Consider the following 27,985-nt stretch of genomic DNA (forward strand, 5'->3'; position numbering starts at 1 on the left):
TTCTCTGACTACGCTCCCCCTCCATGGACATCCCCCTGTTTTAGCTTGTGCATAAGCACTCATTGGGACTTAATGTCATCTTGTGTTTTTTATTTGGGTTTGTGTCCTCGCATGTGAAAGAAAAGCTCCTTTTAGGCATCTACTCGTTCTTATTCACTGATGTATTCCCCTTTACTCATTCGTTTAGAGAATACTTACTGAGTACTTCCTATGTGCCGGGCATTTTTAAGAGACTGTCGAGACAGCAATGAAGAAATCAGGACAGACAAAAGTCTGCACCCTCATGGAGTTTATGTCCTCACGTATGGTCAGACGATAAACAAAATGAAGCAAAAATGAGGCATGGATCGAGTCAGAAACAACCTGAGTGTGCCCAGCATCGGGGACATGGCCAGATGGCAGGGCATCTGGAGCAGGACTTTAGGAAATGGCTACGCAGTGAGGTCAGAGAGGATGTGAGGGGACCAGGTCATGCAGGACCTTGGCCACTGGAAGGTCTGCGTTTTCCTCTGAGATGAACGTTATGGGCAGTTTTTGAGGCAAGGAAGGTCATGCTTTGATTGGATTTGCGTGGCTACTGTGTTGATACTACACCGTAGCGGGAAGGGTAGAAGCAGAAACCACTGTTTGGTGCTGTGATGACCTGGACAGCTTTAATCCAGGAAAGAGATCCGGCGTCAGGGACGAAATGGTGACAGTGAGAGCAGTCGTTCTCCATCTGCCCTAAAGGTGGAGCAGTGGGGCTTGCTTGTGGATCGGGATGTTGGGTGTGAGGGGAAGAAGAGAGAAGGGGCAGGTGTCAATGGTCAGGGCAGCACCAATGTCCAGTAGAACCCTCTGCCATGATGGGAATGTTCTAGATGTGCACTGTCCATCATGGTGGCTACCAGCCACCTGTGGCCACGAAACAGCTCAAATGTGGCCAGTGCAACTGAGGAGCTAAATTTATAATCTTTTGTAGCTTTGATAATTTAAATTGTCCCTCGTCTTTGAAAACAGTAGTCACAGAGGGACGTGTCTGGGCATCCTGGGTATAGTCTGGATCACACTCTTTGTTTACTTGACTAGGAGCGCCTGGAAGTCAGGCGCTGCCTCTTAATTCGTTTCTGTATTTGCAAACCTGGCAAAGTGTGGAATTCATTTCATACTTGGTAAGTGGGTCTGTGACTGATTGACTTTGTCAAAGAACGAGTGAATGAAAAGAAATCAAATAGTCCTATGTGGTAGGGGTTACTGTTGTGCACAACGCACACGGCATGAGCAGCTCTAAGGTAGGGGTTCTGTTTCTGGATATCGGTGCTGCTGGAGGGTCAGGTTTCCTGGGGATTAAGGGGGAGGAAGGGGAGGACAGATGAGGAGCTGGGTCTGGTTTTGAGGTATCCCAAGTGGAAATGTCCTGGAGGCGGTTGGGGATACAAGTCTCGAATGTAGGGGTGAGGTCTGATCTGAACATACAAGTTCCAGAGTCCCTTCTGCAGGCAGGGAGCATGAACGAGGCATTCAGAGCCGTATCGCTGGATACACAGAGGAAACGAGTGTAGAAGGAGAAGAGAAGTGGGTAGGAGGAGGCTTCTCCAAGGTGAAGCAGTCTGAAACATTACGTGGAACCGAGAAGGAAAACGGAGAGGGAAAACAAGGCAGCTGTGGCATTCTGAAAGCCGGGCAAAGAAAGCATTTCAAGGAGAGTGACCACCTGGGTCACATGCTGCCACATCATGAAATAGGAGGCCTGAGAATTGGCCGTTGGTTTTAGCCACATGGACGACACTGATGAACTTACCCTGAGCAATTTCTATAGAGCAGTGGGGTGGGAGGTGGGGGAACCATGTGATTCGCATGGGTTTAAAAGTCAGTGGGAGGCAACATTAGTCATCAGGGAAATGCAAATCAAAACCACGGTGAGATACCATTTCACACCCCCTGGGAAGCTATAATCAAAAAGCCAGGTGATAACAAATGTTGGTGAGGATGCAGGGAAATCAGAACCCTCATACTTCGCTGGCGGGAATATAAAGTGGTACAGGCACTGTGGAAACCACCTGGCAATAAATTACACGTAGGATTACCCTGTGACTCAGCAACTCCACTCCTAGAGAATTCCACCCGAGAGAATTTAACCTGTGTACACAACAGCTTGAATGTGAATGTTCATAGCGTTATTCACAATAGCCCAAAAATGGAAACATCCCAAATGTCCATCAACTGATAAATGCATCAGCCAAATCCGATACATCCCTACAGTGGAATATTATTTGGCCCTGAAAAGGAAAGAGCCACCGATACATGGAACAACACGGACGAACCTCAAAAGAAGTCTGTCGCAAAAGATCCATATCGCATGATCCCATTTGTGTGAAATATCCAGGAGAGGCGAATCTGTAGAGACAGTAGATGATGGTTGCCTGGGGTGTGGAGGTGGATCCAGAATGAGTGCGTGAGGAGTGCAAGTGACTCCCAGTGGGTATGGGGTTCCTTTTTGGGGGTGATGAAAATGTTCAAAAATCAGATGACGGTAATGGCTGCACACGTCTATTGAATTATACACTTACACGGCTGAACTTTGTGGAAACTGGAGACAAATATAAACAGCCCTCAAGGAGTTTTGTTGTTAGAAACGAGACAGTTTGGGGTGCCTGCAAATCTTGATCTCAGGGTTGTGAGTTCAAGCCCCACTGGGGGGTAGAGATTACTTTTTAAAAAATCTTTTCTAAGTTTATTTACTGATTTTGAGAGAGAGGAAGCACGAGTGGGGGAGGGGCAGAGATCGAGGGAGAGAGAATCCCAGGCAGGCTCCGCACTGCCAGCACAGAGCCTGATGTGGGGCTCGAACCTACAAACCGCGAGATCATGACCTGATCCAAAGTCGGTCGCTTAACTGACTGAGCCACCCAGGCGCCTAGGGGTAGAAATTACTTTTTTCTTTTTATTTTAAAAATTTTTTAAAAAACATTTTATTTTTGAGAGACAGAGCGTGAGTGGGGGAGGGTCAGAGAGAGGGAGACACAGAATCCGAAGCAGGTTTCAAGTTCCGAGCTGTCAGCACAGAGCCCGACGGGGGGCTCGAACCCACAAACCATGAGCTCATGACCTGAGCCGAAGTCGGTCGTTCAAACGACTGAGCCACCCAGGGGCCCCTGAGATTACTTTTTTAAAAATGAGTGGCTCAGGAGGAAATAGGAATAGGAAGGGAGTGTTAAAAATTCGAGGGATGGCACATTTGGACGCTGGTGGGAAGGACCCTGTGGGAAGGGAAGAATTGATGACGGTGAGCGCGTGGGAGATCTTTGAGTAGACAGACCAGACGGCATGAGGTCTAGTGCCTGAAGGTTGGCATCGGAACACAGAGGGTTCACCTGCAGTAGTGGGGGAAGGTGGCCTGTGTGGGCAGAGGCAGTGGGAAGACGTGGGTGGGGACTGGAAGTCTTCTCGTCCAACTCTGTTTTCTCAGTGAATGGGAAGCAAGCCAAGGGTGAGATGCTAGGGGTTTGAGGAGAGACGGTACAAGTTCCCCTTCTTAGGAGCGGAGCTGAGCGGGTGGACCAGGAAGACACCACCCACAGTGCCTGACAGTGTCCCCATGTAGTAGGTACTCCGTAAGTGTCTGTGAGTGAGGAGTTGAGAAATTTCACCCTCACACCTCTGACCCATGGGATTAGTATCCCCGTTTCCCGAAGAAGGAGGGTATCCTGTCTAGGTTCAAACAGCTGGGGCGGGGGGGGGGGCGCGCTGGGTGGCTCATTCAGTTAAGCAGCTGACTTCTGCTGCTCAGGTCATGATTTCACAGTTTGTGAGTCCGAGCCCCACATCGGGCTCCACGCTGATGGTGCAGATTCGCCCTCTCCCCCTCTCTCTCTGCACCTAACCCCCCCCCCCCCCCGGGCAAATAAATGCATAAACAAACAAACAAAAAGCAGCTGGGCCACCTGGGTGGCTCAGTCGAACAGCCAACGTTTGGTTTCAGCTTGGGTCTCAATCTCACGGTTCCTGGGTTTGAGCCCCGCATCGGACATTGTGCTGACAGTGCAGAGCCTGCCTGGGATTCTATCTCTCCCTCTCTCACCCTCCATAAATCAAACTTAAAAAACAAACAAACAAAAACATCAACCAGCCTGGGGCGCCTGGGTGGCTCAGTTGGTTAAGCATTGGACTTCAGCTCAGGTCATGATCTCACCGTTCATGAGTTGGAGCCCCACATCAGGCTCTGTGCTGACAGCTCAGAGCCCAGAGCCTGCTTCGATTCCGTGGCTCCCTCTTTCTGCCCCTCCCCCGCTCATGCTCTGTCTCTCAAAAAGAAACATTACAGACCCATGAGTCTCCAACCTTCGACCACACAGCCCCTCCATTCTCAAAAAAACAGGGGAGAGACTCAGAAGAAAATAAATAAAATTCTTTATTATGTCTTAATCACACAGTACAAATGGATATTAAATACGAACAGGGAGAAAGCAGACCCCAGGACAGCATATGGGGACCCCCGTCTCCCCCTGCCCCTAAAAAATCCACACCCTGATCAATAAATACCCCTGCCCAAAGACCCCAAGTCCCAGCCCCCAAATAGTCCAGGCTGAAGAGTCTCGGGTCGACCCCCTCGCTTCACGGAGGAGGGCAAGCGAGGCCCACAGAACCCGAGGCCGGCAAGTCCGTGGCTCCCGGGGTCCCCCGCACGCCGGGACTCACACCTGCACGCGGTAGCCGCCCGCCCGCCGCCGGCAGAGCCTCCGCACGCCCACCCAGTAGAGCGTCAGCATCACCACCCAGTACCCCACGTAGGCGCCGGCCCCTGCGGCCAGGTGCCGGGCCTCGGCGGCCCGCGAGGGGCCGCCCCAGTCGGCCCTGGCCTCCTGCACCACGCTGCGGACCAGGCCCCCCAGCAGCAGCAACGCCCAGAGCGCCAGCGGCAGCAGGGGCACGTAGTTGGCGGCCAGCTTCCGGCGGCCGGAGGTGCCCCAGCCGCTCTGGTTCATGGTGGCCAGCGCCAGGAACTTGGCGGGCAGGAGGCCGCACATGTAGAGCGGCGCGTAGAGCGACAGCAGCACCATGCGCGGGCAGCCGCGCAGCCAGGCCGCGAAGGCCGCCTTGGCCAGCGCCACGCCCTGCACGCACAGCAGCACCCAGAGCAGCGCCCACGGGCGGCCGGCGTAGAAGAGCCGCAGCACGGTGGCCGCCACGAAGAAGGGGAAGAGGCCCGACACCACCGCCTCGTACGTCATCCAGGCGTGGTGCCGGTGCCACCAGAGCGCGTTGTACAGCCACTCGCGGAAGTACGACTTGGACCAGCGCGTCTGCTGGCTCAGCCAGCGCAGGAAGGAAGAGGGTGTCTCGGAGTAGCAGCGGGACCGGGATGTATACCTGCACGGGAGGGACGAGGCGGGGCGTCAGCACGGCCCTCCCCGTGGCCAGGACAGAGCTCGGGGCCAGAAGAGGCCACGGCGGCGCGGCCACTGGGCCGTAAGCTTTCTTGCCCTCCCTGGGCCCCCGGTTCTCGTAGGCAAGATGCGATCCACGAGGATTCCCACCTAACAGGGCTGCCGTGAGCGCTGAATCAGGATTACCAGCCCGGTTACTCAATAAGTATTAGCAGCTACTACCGTTTTCACGGTGACTAATGCCACTACCGTCGTTACTAACGGCATTACAGTTACTGACCTATTACTAATGCTCTCACTAATCTATTACGAATACTCTAGCACTCACTACTATTGGCAGGCCCCACGGTGAGGCACAAGCCAGGAGATGTTCCCGCCGAAGGCAGCCGCCCAACGGGTTAGAGCTCAAGGGACCCATCAAGCCCCCTTCCCGTGGCCGCAGCAGACATCCTGATCGGTCCCCACCCAGTTTCCAGCTAAGCCCACGCAGGGCTAGAATCCCTCTTAGGGAACGTCAGCAGGTGGCCGCTGGCAGTCGGTTGGTTAGGAGGCGTCCATCTAATTCTATCCTCACGGGTATTACTGGACAGTGTCCGGTCTCCTTCCCCTGTGTAGCCTCCCTGCCCTGCCCTTGCCTCCTGCAGTCTGTACTCGAAACAGCAGCCAGAGGGATCCTGTTACCACAGCAGCACCTCACCCCTCTGCCCGGAACCCTCCCGTACTTCAAAGTTCTCGCGTGGCCCACAAGCCATTCGCAGTACGCCCGCCCCCGTGACCATTCCGTGCTGCCCTGATGCGCTCCCCCTTGCTAGGGCTCCAGCGGCACCGCTTCCTGCCTCTGCCTCTGCCCTTCCTGGGGCATCCTAGTTAACATTTCATTCCCTGCTCCCAAACACCCTATGCCCCCTTTTCCCGGACTATCCAACCACACGGCATGTGCCATCATCCACGTATTTACTGTGTCCCCCGGTGTCTGTGAGCATGAATTTGTGTCTCTGCTGCATTCTTAGAGCTTCGAACATTGTAATGAGGGGCGCCTGGCTGGCTCAGCGGGAGAGTGTGGCTCTTGATCACTGGGCCGAGCCCCACAATGGACGTAGAGATTACTTCAATAAACTTAAAAAAAAAATTGTAATAAATACTTGACGGGTGAATGAATGCATGGGTTCGCTTGATATACCCCAGGTGCTCTCTGGCCCTTTCATGGGGTCTAGCTTTGTGGAATTCTTCCCCCCAACCCCACCCGAACTTGACCTGCTGGAAGATGTACTCCCCTAGTTTCACTGAATTACAACTCTTCCTGAAGCATGTGATTCTTCTCACTCACTCGCTCACTAGATCCCACTGTTTATCTCTTTCCCCTCCCAAGTCACTGGGAGGAATGTGTGCCGCCCATGGTAGAGCCACCTTGCCCTGATTTCGTGTTGTGTCTCCTAGGTGGAGTCCCCCACCCTCACCTTGCCTCACTTGGTAGAGTCCACTGGGTCACGTGGTCAATGGGATTGCCACCCCTGTCCCTTCTGGTGTCTTCCACTCTCCCCTAGTGTCTCACTTGGTAGAGCCCACTGTGCAGCAAGGTATTTTGGGTTTGGGTAATTCCCAGCACACACACACACACACACACCACCCAAGCCCTCAGCTTACTTGGTGGCATAACCCATGCTGAGCATGCGGTTGGTGAGGTGCCGGTCATCCCCAAAGGTGCAGTGGGTGCCCAGGAACTTCTGGTTGTACCAGGCCTCAAGGAACTGCTGCAGGAGGTGGTTCCTGTACAGGCCTGGGTGGGGAGTACAGGAAGAGCATCAGCCTCTACTGTTGCCAATACTGTCCCCAATCCTATCTCCGACCCAACTCGCCTCCGATTCCAGCCCATCCTCAACCACCTCAGTCCTGTCCTCGGCCCTACCTCCAGCCCTGACCCTGTTCTCAACACCGATCCTTCCTTAACCCTCTACCCTCAACCCCATACTGCAATCCTATGCCCAAACTTGCCCCAGACCTGCCCCTGGCCCACACCTACATCCATTTTTGATGGCGAAGCCACCTCAACTCCATCCCCAACCCCGTATCCATTCTCAGTCCTCTCCCCTACCCATCCCAAAACCCATCATCAACCCCAGACTTGGCCCCAACCCTGTCCTTGACTCCAACCGCATCCCATCCCCTTCCCCAAGCCACCCAGCACCTATCCCCATCCACACCCTTTCTCCAACCCCACCAGACACCATCCCACCTTCCAGTCTTATCCCTAATCCCAATTCCTGCTGCAGCCCCATCTCTGTCCCCAGTCTCAATCACATCCTCAACCCGTTCTGGCTCCCCTTCTCCCCCGCCACCCCACCCATGGCCCTCCCAAGCCCTACCTCTGCTCACCTAGGGGACCACTGATGCAGGACACACAGTGGAAGTAGCTCTGACACGCCCGCTCCACATTGAAGGCCACCCAGTACCGCAGGCTGCTTAAGAAGCTGACCCAGGAGTCCAGGGGGTTAAGGATCCGCACGTCCCCCCCAACAGCCCCCACCCGGGGGTCCTCGTCCAGCACCCGCACCAGCTCCAGGAGTGCCATGGGGTCCAGCCTCGTGTCCGAGTCACAAACCTGTGAAGCGGAAGGGGTGGGATCAGGCCAGATCCTGAGGGGAGGGCACCCAGGGGTGGGGAGCTGCTGGGACGTTCTACAGCCAATCTGAACATACGTTTGAATTTTGTCGTTATTTCCAACGCCTAATCACATTTTAAGATGACCTCCTCCCCGAGACCCATTCCCCTGTATAACACCCTCCTCTGGTGTGTGGGTGAGACCTGTAATTTGCTTCTAACCCACAGAACATGGCAAAAGCGATGGGACACAACTCCCATGATTATACTACCTTGTATACAAATGGTAAAGGAGTTTTGCAGTGTAATTTATCCTTAATCTGTTGACATTTCCTGCGTAGGTCTGACCTAATCAGGTGAGCCCTTTGAAAGGGGGTCTAGAAGTCTGAGAGTTTCTCCTGCTGGTCTGGAAGAGGCAAGTTTTAGGACGGCAAGAACATGAATTCTGCCAACAAACACATGAGCTTGTTAGAGGCCCCGGGCCTTAGATAGGACCCAGCTGACACCGTGATTGTAGCCTGATGATACCCTGAATAGAGGATCCAGTAAGACTTTGCCCAGACTTTCCTGATTCATGGAAACTATGAGATAATAAGTGTTTTGTTTCCAGCGGCCAAATTTGTGGTAATTTGTTATGCAGTCATAGAAAACGAATGCAGTACATTAATGAATGAATTTCTACACTGAATGGATGAATGACTAATTGAGCAAATGAATATATTGAATAGATAAGTGGATGAATAAATGAACAAAGTGATCTCCACACTGAATGTCTCTACGTTCAATGGGTAAGTGAATGAATGAATAAATGAATGCACGGTCTCCTTATTAGATGGATAATGGATGCATGAACCGATGAGCAAAGGAAAGAATTTCTACACTGGATGAAGAAAGCAAGAAATCTCTACATGGAATGGATGAAAATACAGACATAAGAGCTACCTGACTGGCTCAATCAGTAGAGCGTGCAACTATTGATCTTGGGGTTGTGAGTTGGAGCCCCATGTTGGGTGCACAGATTACTTAAAAATAAAATCTTAAACAAGCAAACAAATAAATCTATATTAGATGCATAAATGAAAAAAATCTTTAGACTGGATGACTACATGGACGGATGAGTGAATGCATGAAGGAGAGTCTGCATCCAACAGATACATGAATGAGTAAAATGAATGATCTCCATATTGGAGATGGGTGTAAGAATGTGTGATGTCGACTACACTTCACTTAAAAAAAAAAGAGTAGTGGGGCGCCTGGGTGGCTCAGTCGGTTGAGCGTCCGACTTCGGCTCAGGTCATGTTCTTGCGGTTCATGAGTTTGAGCCCCGCGTCGGGCTCTATGCCGACAGCTCAGAGCCTGGAGCCTGTTCAGATTGTGTCTCCCTCTCTCTCTGACCCTCCCCCGTTCATGCTCTGTCTCTGTCTCAAAAAACTAAATAAACATTAAAAAAAAATTTTTTTTAAAGTAGAAATGAAAGAAAGAGTATGCACTCGAGAATGAATGAGTGAAGAAAGGAAGGAATTAATGAATCGCCGCACGAACGAAAACAACAAATGAGTCTGTCTCCCCGTAAGAATGAACGAGTGAAGGAAAGAATCGCTACTTTGAACGGATGAATAAATAAAGGGAGTTGGAGGTTCATCCCGATCTCTGCACCGAAAAAGGATCCCCGAGAAGGGGCATCCCGAGTGGCAGGGGCACGGTGGGGAGGGGACGCCTTCCACTCACCTGCACGTAGTCCACCGAGTCGCCGAGCGCCTTGAAGGCGGTGTACATGACCTCGCGCTTGCCGCCCCAGCGCTGCGCCACGCACACGCAGCGGTGCGTCCTCACCAGCGCCTCCACCGCCAGCCGCCCGGGGTCCTCGGCCTCCACCTCCCGGTAGGCGCCCGCGCCCGCCGCGCCCGCCGCGGCCGCCGGCTCCCAAGGCCGGTGGTAGTTGCCGTCCCACACGTAGGTGGCGGGGTCCTCGTCGGCGAAGACCTCGCGGAACATGTCCACCATGTAGAGGTCCTCGGCGCGGTTGCCGTCCACCACCATGAGGACGCGCAGGCGCGCGCGCGGGTACTGCAGGGCGCGGGCGGACGCCAGGCACTGGCGCAGGTACGCGGGGTCCTCCTGGTACGCCGAGATGGTCAGCGCCACGCTGCGCGCCGCCGCCGCGTCCAGGGGCCCCCGCGCCGCCGCCCGCCGCGCCGCCGCCGCCACCCGCCGGTGCTCCAGGTACGCGAAGAGGCTCTGCGCCACCAGGTGCGCCGAGAGGAAGGCCCCGTACAGACCGAAGGCGAGGAGGCCGTAGCGATCGGAGGCCAGCGGCACCCCGGCGGCGTAGGCCCAGGTCATGAGGCCCAGGATGAGCAGCGCGAACGTGACGGTCAGCACCCGCCGGGCCAGGCCGGAGCAGTGGCGGGCGGCCGGGGTGGGCTTGGGCACGTCCTGCTGGGAGCGGGGAGAGGGGACAGCAAGGGAAGAGAGTTCTGAAATCCTCCTCCGGGAAGAGAAGACCTAGATCCACCCACGCCCCCCGCCCCAAGCCAACATAGCATCCCCTTGTCGTTTAAAAAAAAAAAAAAAATTCCCTGGGTACTGCAAAGTTATTTGAAAATAATTGAGGCAAACAGCAAGGCTTAATGCCTGATTATATGCATTCTGGTACTTTTGTTTTCACATTTTAAACAGCTCTTCAATCCGTGGATTACACTCAATGGAATGTCACAGGGGAACAGGGGTTCTCTCCCCGCCCCCCCTTTCTTATCTTAGTGGCACATATAACATAATCACTCATCTCACAATCAAAGGTTTCCTAGTGTTGAAACAACTATCATCATTATCTAAAATATAATGCAGTTTGACATGTATCAGGTACTGCTGTAAGCCTTTTACAGAAACTGTTTTGAGAGAAAGAGCCCAGGGTGGGGGGAGGTGAAGAAGGGAGAGGGACAGCAGCAAGCCCCATGCTGGACTCAAACTCACAAACGGCAAGATCACGACCTAAACTGAGGTCCCAGTCTTAACAGACTGAACCACCCAGGCGCCCCCGGGGAAACTAACTTATTTTAATCCTCCCAACAGCGGTAGGAGTAGGTACTATTACTATTATCCCCATTTTACAGATCAGGTAACTGAGTCACAGAGGGGGGCAGCAACCTGCCCAAGGTCACACCTGGATAGCAGAGAAGCCAAGATTTGAACCTCAGGAATCTGGTCACTGAATCACCAGCTCATAAACTGCTTTTACTCTTCAGGAGAGCAGGGGGGGGGGGGGTGGGGACAAATAATGTTTACTGCCACCATACACATGGCAAAACAGGACTGATAAGCCAAGAAGAAGGGCTCGCTCAAGGTCATGAAGCTCACAGGAGGAGGAATCTTTTCTCTGACTTCCCAAAGCCATGGCCACATTCTCCAACTCCACTGCTCAGGTCTCCCCAACAGAGCTAAGTGCCCGGTTCATGTTGCTGGAAGAACTCAGAATCAGACAGGGGTGGGGGGGGGGGGGGTGCCTCCATTTTCTCATCTTGTAAAATGGGGATTTAGCGCCTTCTGCATGCCAAGGACTGCTCCATGGTGTAGATACTGTTATCACTCCTATTCCATATGAGGAAACTGAGGCACGGAGAGGTGATTCTCTGGCCCAGGGCCACTCAGACAGTTTGGCTGCATCGTCCTCTATGCTCAACTGCCTCGTGCGTCACCGGCTCCTGCCTCATGGGCTTATTTATGAGTTAAGTGAGTTAAGATACAGATCCGTGTTGTCCAGTACAGGAGTCACCAGCCACGTGTGGCTCCTGAGCGCTTGGGAAGCAGCCAAAATGACAGAGGAACTGAAATTCTCATTTTATTTCAATATTTAAGTTTAGGAACTGATAACTTAATTCAGTTATTGGAAAGCTTTTAAGTATGTCTGAAACAAGTAGGGCGTGGGAAGCCCTACTTTTTCAAGTGTAAATTTTATGAAATCTAAATACAGATCAAGTTATCTCCAATGAAAATATAGCATCTGTATGTGATGAGCTACGCTTCTGGATTTTGAGGCTTTCCTTTGAAAAACAGAAAGGAAAATATCTCATTAATATTTTTGTATTGGTTACATATGGAAATGATAGTTTTAAAAATCTTGTTATGAAGTTTGTTATGTTGTAGCAAATACAGTCTACTGCATCTATTCATGAAATTATAATATTTTTTTAATGTTTATTTATTTTTGAAAGAGAACAAGTAGGGGAGGGACACAGAGAGAGAAGGAGACATAGAATCCAAAGCAGGCTCCAGGCTCTGAGGTGTCAGCACAGAGCCCAATGGGGGGCTCGAACTCATGAACCGGGAGATCATGACCTGAGCCGAAGTTGGACGCCTAAATGACTGAGCCACCCAGGCGTCCCATGAAATTATGTTTCTGATAGCAAGGGTTGGCTTGGGATTCTCTCAATGCCTCTCTCTCTCTCTCTCTCTCTCTCTAAATAAAGTTAAAAAATAAATGGGTGAAGAAAGTAAAAAACAAAAAAAACCAATTTTGTTGCATAGGAAAATGACATGAAATTCAAACTTCAGCATCCTTAAATCAAGTCTTACTGCCACACAACCACACTCCTCTGTTTACATATTGTCTGTGGCTAATTTCACACCACACCAAAGTTGAGTAGTTGCCGTAGAGACCATATGGCACACAAAACCCTCAAATATTGACTGTCTAGCTTTGTACAGAAAAAGTTTGATGACCCTTCATACACTGAGTTGAATAAAATATATTATTGAAATTCACTTTACTTTTATGTTTCTATAGGATAGTACTTTTAGTTTCTATATAGAGCTTTTTGCCTGGTGCTAATAAATGCTCAATATTAATAATTACATTATTATTTCTTCTGGAATTCTCCTTCTCTGTCCTTTTGCCCTAAACCTGGCCCTGACTGAGATGCTGGGGGTGGCCCAATTCATGCTGGGACAGGTGGGTGAACAGAGGGTTCTAATGCCAACACTCACAAACACACCTGTATCAGCTGTGGACACACAGCCCCACACATATACTCACACGTGACAAGAGACCCAGAGAGTGTGCCAACATAGGAGAACATTCATGTTCTAGAAGATCTCCCCAGGCACTTGCTCTTAGAACTTAGTGACCCTGGGGTACTTGGGTGGCTCAGCCGGTTAAGTGGCCGACTCTTGGTTTGCGCTCAGGTCATGTTCTCACCCTTCGTGGGTTCGGCCCCAAGTCCGGCCCTGTGCTGGCAACGCAGAGCCTGCTTGGGATTCTGTCTCTCCCTCTCTCTCTGCCCCTCCCCAATTCACGCTCTGTCTCTCTCAAAAATAAATAAACAAATAAACTTAAAGAAACAACTTAGTGATCCTGAGACCCCCACCAACAGCCATGCAGGGGAACTTGAGAACACGTGCCCTTGAGCAGAAAGGAGCTAAGCCTAGAAGGGAAGCCCACAGGACAAGAAACACACGGGCAAGAAGAAATACTAACGGTTAAGGTTGGGTCCAGAGCAAGAAGAAAGTAAGGGTTAAGGTTGAACTGCATGAAATTGCCGTTTTCAAAGGGCAAAAGTGACCAGACAGCGGCGATTTCGTTTGGTTCAACTTAATAGTTATTGGACACAAAAAAGTAGAAATCCAGGGCATGTGTCGAGCAAACACCGCCCTGCCTCCCCACCCGCACCCCGCACACAGACGCGGACTTAAAGCAGGATAAGCATGGACTTGTCACATCTATACTACCGGCGGGATGGCCACCCACACAGGGGTATGGAACCCGAACTCGGCCTCACGGGGTCCCCGTCCTACACTGACGGTGGCCGTCACGCACAGGAGCGCGCGCAGTGCGCCCACCCACGTGGTCACACAGGTGCCAGCGGGCCCCGCACGACCGCACTCTCGCACGCACCTGTGTCATCGCTAGGGCTCCGGCGGGCGCTCCTCTTCGGCGGGCTCCCGGGTCTCGCTGGGGCTGGGAAGCCCGGGGGTCATTTGAAGCCCGACGCGGGCGGGGGCGGAGGAGGGCTGACGTCAGGGCGGAGCTGGGCCAGGGGCTCTGAGGTCACGGACGAGCCGGGCAGCTCCACCCGCTTCCCGCCATTGCCCGCACCCCCGCGCCCGACGGCCTCCCTTCCCAGGGCCGCCGTCGCGCCCTTCCCTGCCCTCCGAGGCCTCCCCTCCGTCGCACCCGTCCTTCTCCGGCTCTCCGCTCTCTTCCCCTCTGGTCTCTCTCCATTTCTGCGCTCCTCTCCCTCGCGTTCCTTCTGCCTTCGGGCGCCCCCAACGCCGGTGTGTCGGATCTCTCCCCCCGCCGCCCAGCCCCTCCCCTCGAAGCCCCGGGGATGGAGAAAATGCGCACACGTGCGCCGCTGTGGGCGTGGCCGCGTGCGCTGGCCGTGGGGCGCGCCGTCTGCCAGGAGCTGTGAGTGGTTGTGGGTCTGCGTGTGTGCGTGTGCATGCGTGCCCGCGTGTGCCAGGGCTGGGGAGGGGGCTGGGCGCTGGGCTTCGTCTCCCAGGGGCTCCGTGGCGAACTCACAGAGTTGTAGGTCAGCTGCCCCCAGGGACCCCCCTGCGACCTGAGAGCGAAGGCGGCAGTGACCTGGCTTAGAAGTCAAAGAGACTGGGTCCCGGGCATCTAAGCCCCCAGCCCCTCAGGACAAGGAGACTGTGATGAATGCCATTGCTCCCATGCCCTTCTTTCCATGATTAAAAACAAAAAACAAAAAACCGTATCTTTAAAAAATTTTTTGTTTGTTTTTAATGTTTTATTTATTTTGAGTGACAGAGAGAGGGACACAGAGAGAGAATTTCAAGCAGGCTCGGAGCTGTCAGTGCAGAGCCCGACGCAGGGCTGGATCCCAGGAACCTTGAGATCCTCACCTGAGCCGGTATCGAGAGTCCAAAGCTCAACCGACTGAGCCCCACCCGGGCGCACCCCCCCCCCCCCCAATTCTCTATATCTAATTGTTTCTGTTTCTCTTCCTGTGGACTGACAACGCCCATCTCTCTCCCTCTGTAGCTGCCTCTCTCCCTGCTTCTCCCTCTGCCCCTGGCTGTACATTCCCATCTCCTTTTTTTCTTGAGTCTCTGTCACTTTGTCACTCTGGCTGTACCTCCCAGTCCACCTGTCTGCTTCTCTCCATGTGTTCCTGTCTGTTTTGTCTCCATGCCTATCTCTCCCTCCCCCCCCCCCCTTTTCTGTCTCTGTGTCCTTTTCTACCTCCTTCCCTCTGGGTTTGTGTCTGTCTGTCTCTTCATTTCTGTTGGTCTCCATGCCTATCTCTCCCTCCCCCCCCCCCCCTTTTCTGTCTCTGTGTCCTTTTCTACCTCCTTCCCTCTGGGTTTGTGTCTGTCTGTCTCTTCATTTCTGTTGGTCTCCCTGACTTTCTTAGTCTCTGTCTCTCTTCCTTTCTCAGCGTATTGTGTGTCTCTGCCTTTGTTTCCTTTGCATTTGTCTATCTTCTCTGTTTCTCTTTGAATATCTGTATTCGCATCTCCCCCCTCCCTCCGCCCCATCTCCCAGTTTTTCTGTGTTTCTCCCTGTTGCTCTCAGTGGCTGTTTCTCTGTCTCTCTCTCCCTCTCTCGGTCGGTCTCCCTCGGTCTCCCCGCATCTCTGTGCATCTCCTTCTGAGGCTCCATCGCTGTATGTGTTTTTCGGTCTCTCTCTCTCTCACGCTCTCTCATTCACTGTTTCTCTCTGTGTTTTCTGTCTCTTAAGTGCTCCTTTCTTTCTCCCTGCGGCTCCATCCGGCCCAGACTGTCCCGGAGCTTTCCCCTGCAGGACACCAAGTCCTCACTCCCTGGTTTTCCCCCGGGGACGCAGGGTGTGGGGGGCCATCGCTAGGTTGGGCCCTGCCTGAGCCTGGCTGTCGGGGAGGCCAGTTCAGGGCCCAAGTGAGAGGCACCCCGCCTACCTCACCAGGGCGGGGCCGCGTCTGTGACGCTGTTGCCTGGAGCCTGGGCTGCCTGGTGTCCGGCTGTGTCAGGATGATGGATCCTCCGGCGGGAGCTGAGCCCAGAGCAGGAGGGGAGGGAGATTCCTCTACCCCAGGGTGGGGGTGGGGACAGCCCAGGCTCCACTCAGAAGCTGGGCATTTGGCTGCCCAGCCCCCACCCCACCCTGCCCGGGTGGAGCAGCTGTATAAAACCAGATGTTTCTAAAACCAGAGTGTGGATGAGGGAGGAGGGACCGGGACTTTAAACCCCTATGGTTTCCTCTTCCAGGATCCAGGCCCCCAGTCCCTTCCTCCCTCAGACCCAGCAGTCCGGGGGGGGGGGGGGGGGGGGGGGGGGGCCCAACCTTTCCTCCCTCAGACCCAGGAGTCCTGGCCCCTAGCTCCTCCTACCTTAGACCCAGCAGTCCTGGTCCCCAGCCCCTCCTCCCTCAGACCCAGGAGCCCAGGCCCCCAGTCCCTCCTCCCTCAGACTTGGAGGAGCCCAGGCCCCCAGCCCCTCCTCCCTCAGACTTGGAGGAGCCCAGGCCCCCAGCCCCTCCTCCCTCAGACCCAGGAGCCCAGGCCCCCAGCCCCCTCCTCCCTCAGACCCAGGAGTCCTGCCCCCCAGCCCCTCCTCCCTCAGACCCAGGAGTCCAGGCCTCCAGCCCCCTCCTCCCTCAGACCCAGAAGTTCTGCCCCCAGCCCCTCCTCCCTCAGACCCAGCAGTCCTGGCCCCCAGCCCCTCCTCCCTCAGAGCCAGGAGTCCTGGCCCCCAGCTTCCTCCTTCAGACTCAGGAGTCCAGACCCCCATCCCCTTCCTCCCTCAATCCCAAAAGTCCAAGCCCCCAGCCCCCTCCTCCCTCAGATTTACATATCTAGTCTCCCAGAATTCCTTGCAGGGAGAGATGACCAAGGCTTGGTGGTAGCCAAGACAAGGACAGATGGAACCAGACACTCCCACAGGAGGCAAGAGGTAGTGGTGGGATGATGTCCTGCTGCCCTAACAGCCTTCTTTCCCAGAACCCTCCACTCCAGTGGAGGCCGATCTCTGTCCCTGCCCTGGGTGCACAGTGGCCCTCCCAAGATTTCAATCATCATCAGAAAACCTCAGGGTCTGGTTTACAGAACACCAGGACAGAAGGAGTGAAGAGTGGGGAGATAATAAGGCAGAAATGGAGAAAAGGCAGGAGAAAAGAACATTTGTTCACTGTAGGGACATCTCCTGCACCGCTGGTGCTCCAGGCTCTTGGCTGGGTGATGCCAGGCCCACAGAGATGACTCAGACCTGGGCCCTGCCCTTGAGGAGATGCCAATCTTGGGGAGGAGACAGCTGTGTAAACAGAGGATCAAAGACCAGTGCATGGATGCACCAACCCCGCTGGAGAGTCAGGGAGGGCTTCGTGGTGGAGGTGATGTCCTGGAGGAGCAGAGTCTTGACTGATGGGAAATTAGCCAAGGTAAGGGCAGGGGTGGGGGTGGGGGGGGGGGGAGCAGTGGCTGGTGGTTAGAAAGTGGAATTGGAAGGGCAGGAAATGTCCTGGGCCAGTCAGCAAAGTATAGATTGGTTGATGTAGAGGCATATAGGTGGAGCCCTGGGGTGGGGGTGCAGTACCTGGCTGAGTTCACCTGGAGCAGGGTTTGGATTGACAGGTTCAGGGGCTGGGATTCATCCTGGGGGTGCTGGAGAGCTATGCTGTGGGAGGGCTGGGCCAGCTGTGGGTGCCCGTGAGGGAGAGACTGGATGGAGGGCCCAGGGACCCTTGGCCAGGGTGTTTCTATCAGGGTCTTCTCTGAGCAAGTCTGAGCCGGGATGCGGGCAGAAGCTGTGGGGCTGGAGAAGAGACGAAGCGCACAGAGAGAGGCCGAGCAGAGGTCCCTGAGAAAACCCTGAGGAGCGAGGAGACTGGGAGGCGGCTCACGGAGCCTTTCGTCTGCGCTCCTTCCGACGGCATTTGCCTCATTTCGGGCAGGTACCCTTTGCGACGATTACTTGCCTGCCTCCAGGGGGACTAGGAAGCGCTTTGGGAGAGTAGATGCGGAGAGACAGAGGATGGAAGGAGGCGGGAGGGGGAGAGGGAGGAAGGAGGGAGGAGGGTGGGAGGGAGGAAGGGGGGAGAGAAGGGACGGAGGAAGGAAGGGAGGGAGAGAGAAGGGAAGAGGGAGGCAGGCTTACCTGGCCACCCAGTCTAATACGGAAACGTGCCCCACCCCGGGAGCCCCCTTCCCCTTTCCCTCCCTCTGCCCTTTCTTGTTTTTCACAGCATTTTCCACCTTCCTACCTAAAGTGTCACTTGCCCACTGACTGCCCTTCTTGGATAATGGGCATCTCCCTCGTTAGAATGCAAGCTCCCCACCAGCCACCAGCAGGCGCGGTCTCTGCCTGTCTTGTTTGTGACTGTTCAGGAGCCAGACCGTGGCCCGTACGCAGTAGGTGCCCGGCAAATACGTGTCGAGGGCATGAGTGAGATCCTGATGGTGAGACAGAATGGTAGTTGTCGAGACAGACGGAGAGGAAAGAGAAAGAAGAGAAGGGAAAGGAGAGAACAGGAAGGAGGGAGGGAGGAGGAGGAGGGGCAGAGAGAGGAGAAAGTGGGAGGGAGAGAGCCCCCGCGCTGGGACCCCCTACCCCCACCCCTACCCAGTTGCTGGGGAGCGGCCCAGAGTGGCCAGTCCTCACAGGGGTGGGGCTAGGGGCTCCCAGGGAGGTGGGACCCTAGGCAAGGCGCCCCAGGATGGACAAGATTCAAATCTGGAAGCAGACTGCCTCTGGACTTCCAGGAACTCAGAGGGCTTGGGTCCAGTGCTCTCAGGGGAGCCCTGGACAGTGGCAGCCAACACCGGAATTCTGGGAAACACCTAGGCCTCCAAGATTCTGCGGAAATCTGGGAGGGAGGGAGAGAGGGAGGCAGGGGTGACTGCAGGTCTGTCTTCTGCCTCTGCGAAGCATCTGCGGGGCCTGCGGGGCCCTGTCTTCCCATGACCACATCCCTGCAGCCACATCCCAGATTCCTTCATTGCTGTCCACATCCCTGTAGGAAACAGAAACAGAGACAGCCACAGACTGGGAGAGGGGAGAAGGAGACTTCTTTTTCTGGGAGTTCTATCCTCTCCAGGGAAGAAAGAGAGGAGGGGTCTCCTTTTTCAGAGAAGGAGCCTGACGCCTGAGAACAGTTCCTTAGCCAGAGTGAGGCAGCAAGAAGGAGGGGGCTGGGGGTAGGACTCCAGGGTCTGAGGGAGGAAGGGGCTGGGGCAGGAATCCTGGGTCTGAGGGAGGAGGGGCTGGGGCTTGGACTCTTGGTCTGAGGGAAGAGAGACTGGGGGTCGGGACTGCTGGGTCTGAGGGAGGAGGGACTGGGGGTCTGGACTCCTGAGTCTGAGGGAGGAGGGGCTGGGGTCTGGACTCCAGGGTCTGAGGGAGGAGGGGCTGGGGGTCAGGACTCCTGGGTCTGAGGGAGGAGGGGGCTGGGACAGGACCCCTGGGTCTGAGGGAAGAGGGGGCTGGGGCAGGACCCCTGGGTCTGAGGGAGGAGGGGCTGGGGGTCAGGACTCCTGGGTCTGAGGGAGGAGGGGGCTGGGACAGGATCCCTGGGTCTGAGGGAAGAGGGGGCTGGGGCAGGACCCCTGGGTCTGAGGGAGGAGGGGCTGGGGGCAGGACTCCTAGGTCTGAGGGAGGAGGGGCTGTGGGCTTGGACCCCTGGGTCTGAGGGAGGAGGGGGCTGGGGGCCCAGACTCCTAAGACTGAGGGAGGAGGGCGCTGGGGGCAGGACTCCTGGTCTGAGGGAGGAGGGGGTCGCGACAGGACCCCTGGTCTGAGGCAGGAGGGGGCTGGGTCAGGACCCTTGGGTCTGAGGGAGGAGGGGGCTGGGGGCCTGAACTGGGTCTGAGGGAGAAGGGGGCTGGGGCAGGACCCCTGGGTCTGAGGGATGAGGGGGCTGGGGCAGGACCCCTGGGTCTGAGGGAGGAGGGGGCTGGGGGCAGGACTCCTGGGTCTGAGGGAGGAGGGGGCTGGGGGCAGGACTCCAGGATCTGAGGGAGGAGGGACTGGGATAGGACCCCTGGGTCTGAGGGAGGAGGGGGCTGGGGCAGGACCCCTGGGTCTGAGGGAGGAGGGGGCTGGGACAGGACCCCTGGGTCTGAGAGAGGGGGGGGCTGGGACAGGACCCCTGGGTCTGAGGGAGGAGGGGGCTGGGGGCCTGAACTGGGTCTGAGGGAGGAGGGGCTGGGACAGTGTCCCTGGGTCTGAGGGAGGAAGGGACTGGGACAAGACCCCTGGGTCTGAGGGAGGAGGGGGCTGGGGGCCTGAACTGGGTCTGAGGGAGGAAGGGGCTGGGACAGGACCCCTGGGTCTGAGGGAGGAGGGGGCTGGGGCCTGAACTGGGTCTGAGGGAGGAGGGGGCTGGGGCAGGACCCCTGGGTCTGAGCGAGGGGTCTGCACTTCTGCAGAGGACTGGCCCTGGCCTCTCTTCCGAGCTCGGACAGGAGATCTTGTGAGAACCAGGTTACCCTTACACGCATGGTTTGGCCATGTGCCTCCGCCACTCCCTTCCGGAAGCAGTCCACTGTGAATCCCAAGTCTGCTTCCAGCACAGGCCAGGGCCTGATGAGCTTCCATGGAAGGAACACGGCCATCTGAGTCAGAAGACAGATGCGAGGATGTGGAGCTGGAGGCACAGTCTGGGGCCCCAAGGAGGGCCTGGTGACTTGTGTGCTCTTGGCAAGGAGCCGTTTCATTCCCCTGAGCCTCTCTTTCCTCATCTGTGAAATGGGAATATCTCAAGTTGTCAGCGTAGGAGTCAGAGAGAGGGCTTCGACCTGGCACGCTGCCACGTGAGATACGTGCTAGCTCTTCCTGAAGCGGCCGCACGGAGGGTCTCCGTGAATGATTCAGGTGGCAACAGGGGGACGCTCCACCTGTCCTGGCCACCTCACTGGTGCTCTGGGGAGTCAGCCCGGTAAGGGCCTGGAGGGGCCCACGGTCTGGAGTCAGCTGCTCCAGGGTTCCGAGGCTGGTGGCCTTAGGCAAGCTATGTCCTACCCTGGCCAGGTGTCCCACCTGCAGACCAGCAGAGCCCACGACCCCACTATGTGCGTGGACGGGACTGGGCTGGCCATGGAGCACATCTCTGGGCCCCGGCCTCCTCGTGTCTGGAGGAGAGTGAAGATCCTGCCTACTCCAGGCTATTTCGAGGAGCTCGGACAAGTTTAGGGAGCAGACGGCGTGCAGCAGAGATGGTGTGTCGAGGAGAGTTGCCCCTGTGGGCTCCAGACGGAGGAGGTCAGAGGAGCAGGTGAGATGCCTGGAGCCCCTTTCGGTGGTCGGTGCTGCAGGCACGCGCCCTCCGGGGGCCCCAGTCACAAAGCTGGGAGACGAGAAAAGGAAACAGTGCAGACTCCGCTTTCCATCTGGTGCCAGCACCCCGGCTGCGTGTTTCCAACCCAGCTCTTATCCTCCCCGTGGCAACTCGGATTCCTGTACTGAGTTCCCTTTCCCAAATGCCAAAATTGGGACTCAGGGAGGTGATGAAGGAAAGTGCCCAGGAGCATGTGACCGGAAACTGGTTCCACCATCTACTCTTGGTCTGAATATCCAAATGTCCCACCCATGGGTCTGCGGGCCTGAGGTGCTTTTCAAAAGCCACCTCATTAACACGTAACCAAAGACACCCTCATCACTCCCAACGCAGGAAATTCCAACAGATTTGGTAGCTTTATGCCAGAAACAGGGATAAAGGTCAAATAGATATTTCTTATTATACATCACAGTATCACAGATGTTAACATACAAGCCACCTAGCAGGGAGACCACTTAGCTAAAGAAGATAAGGTCCAGGGGTGCCTGGGGGGCTCAGACGGTTAAATATCGGACTCTTGAGTTCCGCTCAGGCCACGATCTCATGGTTCGTGGGATGGAGCTCCACGTCAGGCTCTGCGCTGACAAGAGTGGAGCCTGCTTCGGATTCTCTCTCTCCCTCTCTCTCTCTCTCTCTCTCTGCCCCTCCCCTGCTCTCTCTCCCTCAATAAATAAATAAATATCAAAAAAGAAGAAGAAGAAGGAGGAGGAGGAGGAGATGATAAAGTCCTTGCCCTCCAAGAGAACAGATTGGGCAAAAGGTATATGTAGAAAACAAAAACTCTAACAAAAATGTGCACAAATGGTCATAGCAGCACTCTCCAGGGCAGCCAGAGGTGGAAACATCCCAAATGTCCATTGACAGATGGATGGAGAGACAAAAGTGTGGTCCATCCATACAGCAGAATATTTTTCAGCTGTAGAAAAAGGAACAAAGCCCTGATGCTGGCTATAACCTGGATAAGCCTCACAAAGAGAAAGAAGCCATACGTAAAAGGTCACGTATCATCTGATTCCGCATAGTTGACATGTCCAGGACAGGCAAATTCACAGAGTCAGAAAGCAGATTCAGGTTGCCATGGGCTGGGGAATGGGGAGTTACTGTTGGCTGGCTACATAGTTTCTGTGTAGGGTGATGAGAAAGTTCTGGAACTAGGCAGTGGTGATGGCTGTGCAACAATGCAAATATGCTTACTGCCACTGATTTATGTACTTAAAATGGTAAATATTACGTGTATTTTACCACAATTTTTAAATTATTTTTTTATTTTTTTAAATTTTTTAAAAGTTTATGTATTTTAGAGAGAGAGAGTGTGTGCATGAGTGAGGGAGAGCTGGGGGGCGGGAGGGGGTGTGGAGAATCCCAAGCAGGTTCCTTGCTCCCAGCATAGAGCCCAGCTTGCGGCTCGATCCCACAAACTGCAAGATCATGACCTGAGCTTAGATGCTTAACCAACTGAGCCACCCAAGTGACCCCACAATTTTTTTAAAAATTCACACCCAGCATGAAACCCAGTGTGGGGCTTGAACTCATGACCCTGAGATCAAGACCTGAGCTGAGATCAAGAGTTGGAGACTTAACCGACTGAGCCACCCAGGCTCCCATACCACAATTTTTAAAAAGAAAAAAAAAAAAAAAAAAAGTGTGTGGATATCTGGTTGATGATTGATTGATGAGATTGAGGATGAGTCCAGTGACTCCCAGACAGACATGAGCTCAGACTTTCCTCCTCCCATGAGTCTCTTCCTGAGAGCTGTAAGATATGCAACTTCTCTGTCTCAGATTCTGCCCCCCCCCCTCTTAAGGGGCACAAAAGCCCCCATTTCCTCCACCATTGTGAAAGGTCAGGCACAATATTTGGTTGGTTTTCTTTTCTTTTTTTATAGTTTATTTATTTGTTTTAAGGGACAGAGCGTGTGTGTGTGTGTGTGTGTGTGTGTGTGTGTGTGTGTTTGCAAGAGCACAAGCAGGGGAGGGACAGAGAGAGAGAGAGAGAGAGAGAGAAAATCCCAAGCAGGCTCCATGCTGTCATTGCAGAGCCTGATGCAGGGCTCAATCTCATGAACTGTGAGATCATGACCTGAGCCAAAATCAAGAATTGGATGCTCAACTGATTGAGCCACCGAGGCTCCCCAATTTTTAAAGATTTTATTTCAAAGTAATCCCTACAACCAACACGGGGCTTGGACTCATGACCCTGAGATCAAGAGTCACATGCTCTACTGACTGAGCCAGCCGGGTGCCCCAAGATGCCCGGTGTCACAGACATGGCTCACCTTGCAATGGAATTCAATGCTCTACAGCCTAGAAATAGCTTGTAGATGTTTTCTCGCCCCCAACCAACCACAGAGATGCCCTGAGGACAGTTTGTCCTCAAGAATCTTTAAGGCAATCATTAGAAAAGCAATGCATAGGGAAGATTCTGTAATACCAGGAAGGGACACACCACAGAGGAAAGGCTGTGTGGTTGTTACTCCATCAAGGCTTGAGGGTGGGGAGGAAACCTGTTATCTGTAACCAGTACAAATCATGGTGGCCGCCCTCGTTGAGCCGCTTCTATTGGGGCAGTCACTGTACCACATCCCGACTCTTCCTGCCTCTGAGCTCAACAAGCTCCGAACTGGCTAACCATCGTCATCACCAAATGACAGAAAAAACTCTGGCTTTGAGAGGGGAAATGACTGCCCTAAAGTTTAAGGTCACAATGTCTTTCTTTTTTTTTTTTTAAGTTTATTTATTTATTTTGAGGTGGGGGGGGGGCAGGGGCAAAGAGAGAGAAAGAGAATCCCAAGCAGGCTCCACACTGTCAGCACATACCCCAATGTAGGGTTTGAACTCACGAGTCATGAGATCATAACCTGAGCCGAAGTCAGATCCTTAAGGGACTGAGCCACCGAGGTGCCCCAAAGATCGCAATTTCGAGGAGGCAGAGCTGAGTCCTGTTGATTGGTCCCATGGGACCTCCAGGACCAGTCTCTTCATGTGGGGACACATGATCACTGCTCTGGAAGGCTACTGCTTCCCTATTGCCTTCATTTCCCCAAGTTCTATAATAATAATTTTTTAATGTGTATTTATTTTTGAGAAAGAGAGAGACAGAGCTTGAGCAGGGGAGGGGCAGAGAGAGAGGCAGACACAGAATCTGAAGCAGGCTCCAGGCTCTGAGGCATCAGCACAGAGCCCGATGCAGGGCTCAAACTCACGAACAGTGAGATCATGACCTGAGCTGAAGTCAGACACTTAACCAATTGAGCCACCCAGGCGCCCCTATTATTTTTTTAAAGTTTATTTATTTATTTGAGAGAGAGAGAGAGGGAGGGGCAGAAAGAGAAGGAGAGAGAAATCTGCACTGTCAGTGCAGAGCCTGATTCAGGGCTCAAACCCACAAATCGAACCGTGAGATCATGATCTGAGCTGAAATTGAGTCAGTCACTTAACCGACTGAGCCACCTAGGCACCCCTATAATAATTATTTTGGCCCTTCTGCTTTCTCCATAAAGCTCCAGACCTCCTCTATCATGCCCACTCACAGCCGATGTACTTGCTTTATGTTCTACCAAATCTACCCTCCTGTCTGTGTACCCCTGCCCAAGACCTATCCTTCTACTTCTCTTGTGAATCCCACCCCCGCCTTCTCCAGAACTTTCCTTCTTTGTTTTCCCCTCTTTCTCTTGTCGCAACAGTATTTTCTCTCTGAGACTCCATCATTCCCATCAGCACCCTGATATGGTATTGAACCTCTTTTATTTTTTATTAAAAAATTTTTAAACATTTATTTTTGAGAGAGAGAGAGAGCATGTGCACAAGTCGGGGAGGGGCAGAGAGAGAGGGAGACAGAGGATCTAAAGCAGGCTCTACGGATGAGGGGCTCGATCCCACAAACCGTGAGATCATGACCTGAGCTGAAATCAAGAGCTGGACGCTTAACCTACTGAGCCACCCAAGTGCCCCAGGAACTCTTATCTTTTAAGAAATTAATTTTTAGATGCCACATCCTTCTTTAGTTTCCAACAAATTCCTTGGCTGTCTTTCACAGAAAAACATCCTGAAGGAATACTGTATGTTCAATATATTGATTTCTTCACCGTGCATTTTTCTATAACTCACTCCAAAGAGTCTGTCGTCCCCTCCATTTCGAGTGTGCCCTTGTCAAGCTCCCCAGACTCTAAGGATACATTTCCCACCTGGCCTTTTCCTGTTCTTCCAGATAGTTCTAAGTTCTGGTGTCCTGAGAAGAGTAAAGGCAGTCCTCCTAAAAACATTATTCCCAAGGCCCTGAATCAATTAGGTCTTTTCAATTTTAAGTCACTTACAATTTACAATTACACCTAACAATCTCTTAAACCAGACACTTACTCTTTACAAAAAAAAAAAATTTAAGATTTTATTTTATATTTTAAAAATTTTTTAATGTTTATTTTTGAAAGAGAGCAAGGGGGGGGGGGGGGAAGGGGTAGTGAGAGAGGGAGACACAGAATCGGAAGCAGGCTCCAGGCTCTGAGCTATCAGCACAGAGCCTGAGGCGGGGCTCAAACTCACGAACTGCGAGGTCATGACCTGAGCGGAAGTCGGACGCTCAGCCGACTGAGCCACCCAGGCGCCCCTAAGATTTTATTTTTAAGTAATCTCTACATCCAATGTGGGGCGCGAACTTACAACCCTGAGATCAAGAATCACACGCCCCGTGCATAGAACAGCGCTTCTACAAAAATTTTGGAAATGGAAGGGTGTCTTGGTGGCTCAGTCTTGGGTAAGCATCCAACTTTGGTTAAACATCTGACTTCTGCTCAGGTCATGATCTCACAGTTTGTGAGTTTGAGCCCCTCATGGGGCTCTCTGTTGAAGAGAGCCCCTTCAGATCCTCTGCCTCCCTTTCTTTCTGCCCCTGCCCCACTCACACTCTCTCTCAAAGATAAACATTAAAAAAAAAAGAATTTTGGAAATGGATACTACTAGGTTAGGTTCTGTTTCAGTGATATCATTAAGGACAACATTTATTTTATTTTGTATTTATTTATTTATTTATTTATTTATTTATTTATTTTCTTGGATGTCACATATATATTTTTTAAATTTTTTTAAACATTTATTTATTTTTGAGAGAGAGATAGAGCATGAACGGGGAAGGGTCAGAGAGAGAGGGAGACACAGAATCCAAAGCAGGCTCCAGGCTCCGAGCTGTCAGCACAGAGCCCGATGCGGGGCTCGAACCCACGGACCATGAGATCATGACCTGAGCCGAAGTCGGACGCTTAACCGACTGAGCCACCCAGGCACCCCATCACATATATTTTTTAATTAATTAATTATTTAATTTACATCCAGTTAGCATGTAGTGCAATGATGATTTCAGGAGCAGATTCCAGTGATTCGTCCCCTACATATAGCACCCAGTGCTCATCCCAACAAGGGTCTTCCTTAATGCCCCTTTGCCCATTTAGCCCATCCCCCATCCCACAACCCCTCCAGCAACCCTCTGTTTGGCCTCTATATTTAAAAAGTCTCTTATGTTTTGTCTCCCTCCTTGCTTTTATATTACTTTTGCTTCCCTTCCCTTATGTTCATCTGTTTTGTATCTTAAATTCCTCATATGAGTGAAATCATATGATATTTGTCTTTCTCTGACTAATTTTGCTTAGCATAATACCCTCTAGTTCCATCCACACTACTGCAGATGGCAAGATTTCATTCTTTTTGCTTGCCGAGTAATACTCCATTGTATATATACCACATCTTTTTTAAAAAAATTTTTATACATTTATTTATTTTTGAGAGACAGAGTGTGAGCAGGGGAGGGGCAGGGAGAGAGGAAGACACAGAATCTGAAGCAGGCTCCCGGCTCTGAGCTGTCAGCACAGAGCCCGACTCGGGGCTCAAACCCACGAACCATTAGGTCATGACCTGAGCTGAAGTCAGACGCTTAACCAACTGAGCCACCCAGGCGCCCCTCGCATCTTTATCCAGTCATCCACTGATGGATGTTTAGGCTCTTCCTATACTTTGGCTATTGCTGATAGCGCTGCTATAAACATTGGGGTGCACATGCCCCTTCAAAACAGCACACCTGTGTCCCTTGGATAAATACCCAGTAGCGCAATGGCTGGGTGGTAGGATGGTTCTATTTTTAATTTTTTTTAATTTTTTTTTTTAACGTTTATTTATTTTTGACACAGAGAGAGACAGAGCATGAACCGGGGAGGGTCAGAGAGAGGGAGACACAGAATTGAAACAGGCTCCAGGCTCTGAGCTGTTAGCACAGAGCCCGACGCGGGGCTCGAACTCACAGACCGCGAGATCATGACCTGAGCCGAAGTCGGCTGCTTAACCAACTGAGCCACCCAGGCGCCCCTCTATTTTTCATTTTTTGAGGAACCTCCATACTTTTTCCAGAGTGGCTGCACCAGCTTGCAATCCCACCAGCAGTGCAAAAGAGATCCTCTTTCTCCACATCCTTGCCAACATCTGTTGTTGCCTGAGTTGTTAATGTTAGCCATTCTTACTGGTGTGAGGTGGTATCTCATTGTGGTTTTAATTTGTATTTTCCAGATGATGAGTGATGCTGAGCATTTTTTCACGTGTCTGTTCACCATCTGGACGTCTTCTTTGGAGAAGTGTCTATTCAGAGAACATTTACTTTTATTTTTTTTAAATTTTTTTTTAATGTTGATTTATTTTTGAGAGAGAGAGAGACAGAATGCGAGTGGGTTAGGGGCAGAGAGAGAGGGAGACACAGAATCCGAAGCAGGCTCCAGG

General features: G+C 53.0%; 1 protein-coding gene and 1 non-coding gene across 2 annotated transcripts; one reads left to right on the forward strand and one right to left on the reverse strand.

Annotated features, from left to right (window-relative positions):
• Positions 1-4,373: 4,373 nt before the first annotated feature.
• On the reverse strand, positions 4,374-14,098 carry HAS1 (hyaluronan synthase 1). Its single transcript, XM_053905705.1, has 5 exons — positions 13,855-14,098; positions 9,693-10,400; positions 7,740-7,965; positions 7,011-7,143; positions 4,374-5,349 (listed from the first exon to the last, which is right to left on the reverse strand). The coding sequence occupies exons 1-5, from the start codon at positions 13,861-13,863 to the stop codon at positions 4,674-4,676; spliced, it is 1,752 nt and encodes a 583-aa protein (XP_053761680.1). The 5' UTR covers positions 13,864-14,098; the 3' UTR covers positions 4,374-4,673.
• LOC109252946 (uncharacterized) lies at positions 10,226-27,874 on the forward strand. The gene is made up of 4 exons (XR_008423305.1): positions 10,226-10,338; positions 17,095-17,338; positions 20,926-21,169; positions 27,779-27,874. It is a non-coding gene; the product is annotated as an uncharacterized LOC109252946 (transcript).
• The last annotated feature ends 111 nt before the right edge of the window (positions 27,875-27,985 follow it).

The sequence above is a fragment of the Panthera pardus genome, unplaced genomic scaffold, assembly GCF_024362965.1.
Source record: "Panthera pardus isolate Hobbes unplaced genomic scaffold, ASM2436296v1 HiC_scaffold_18, whole genome shotgun sequence".
NCBI lineage: Eukaryota > Metazoa > Chordata > Mammalia > Carnivora > Felidae > Panthera > Panthera pardus.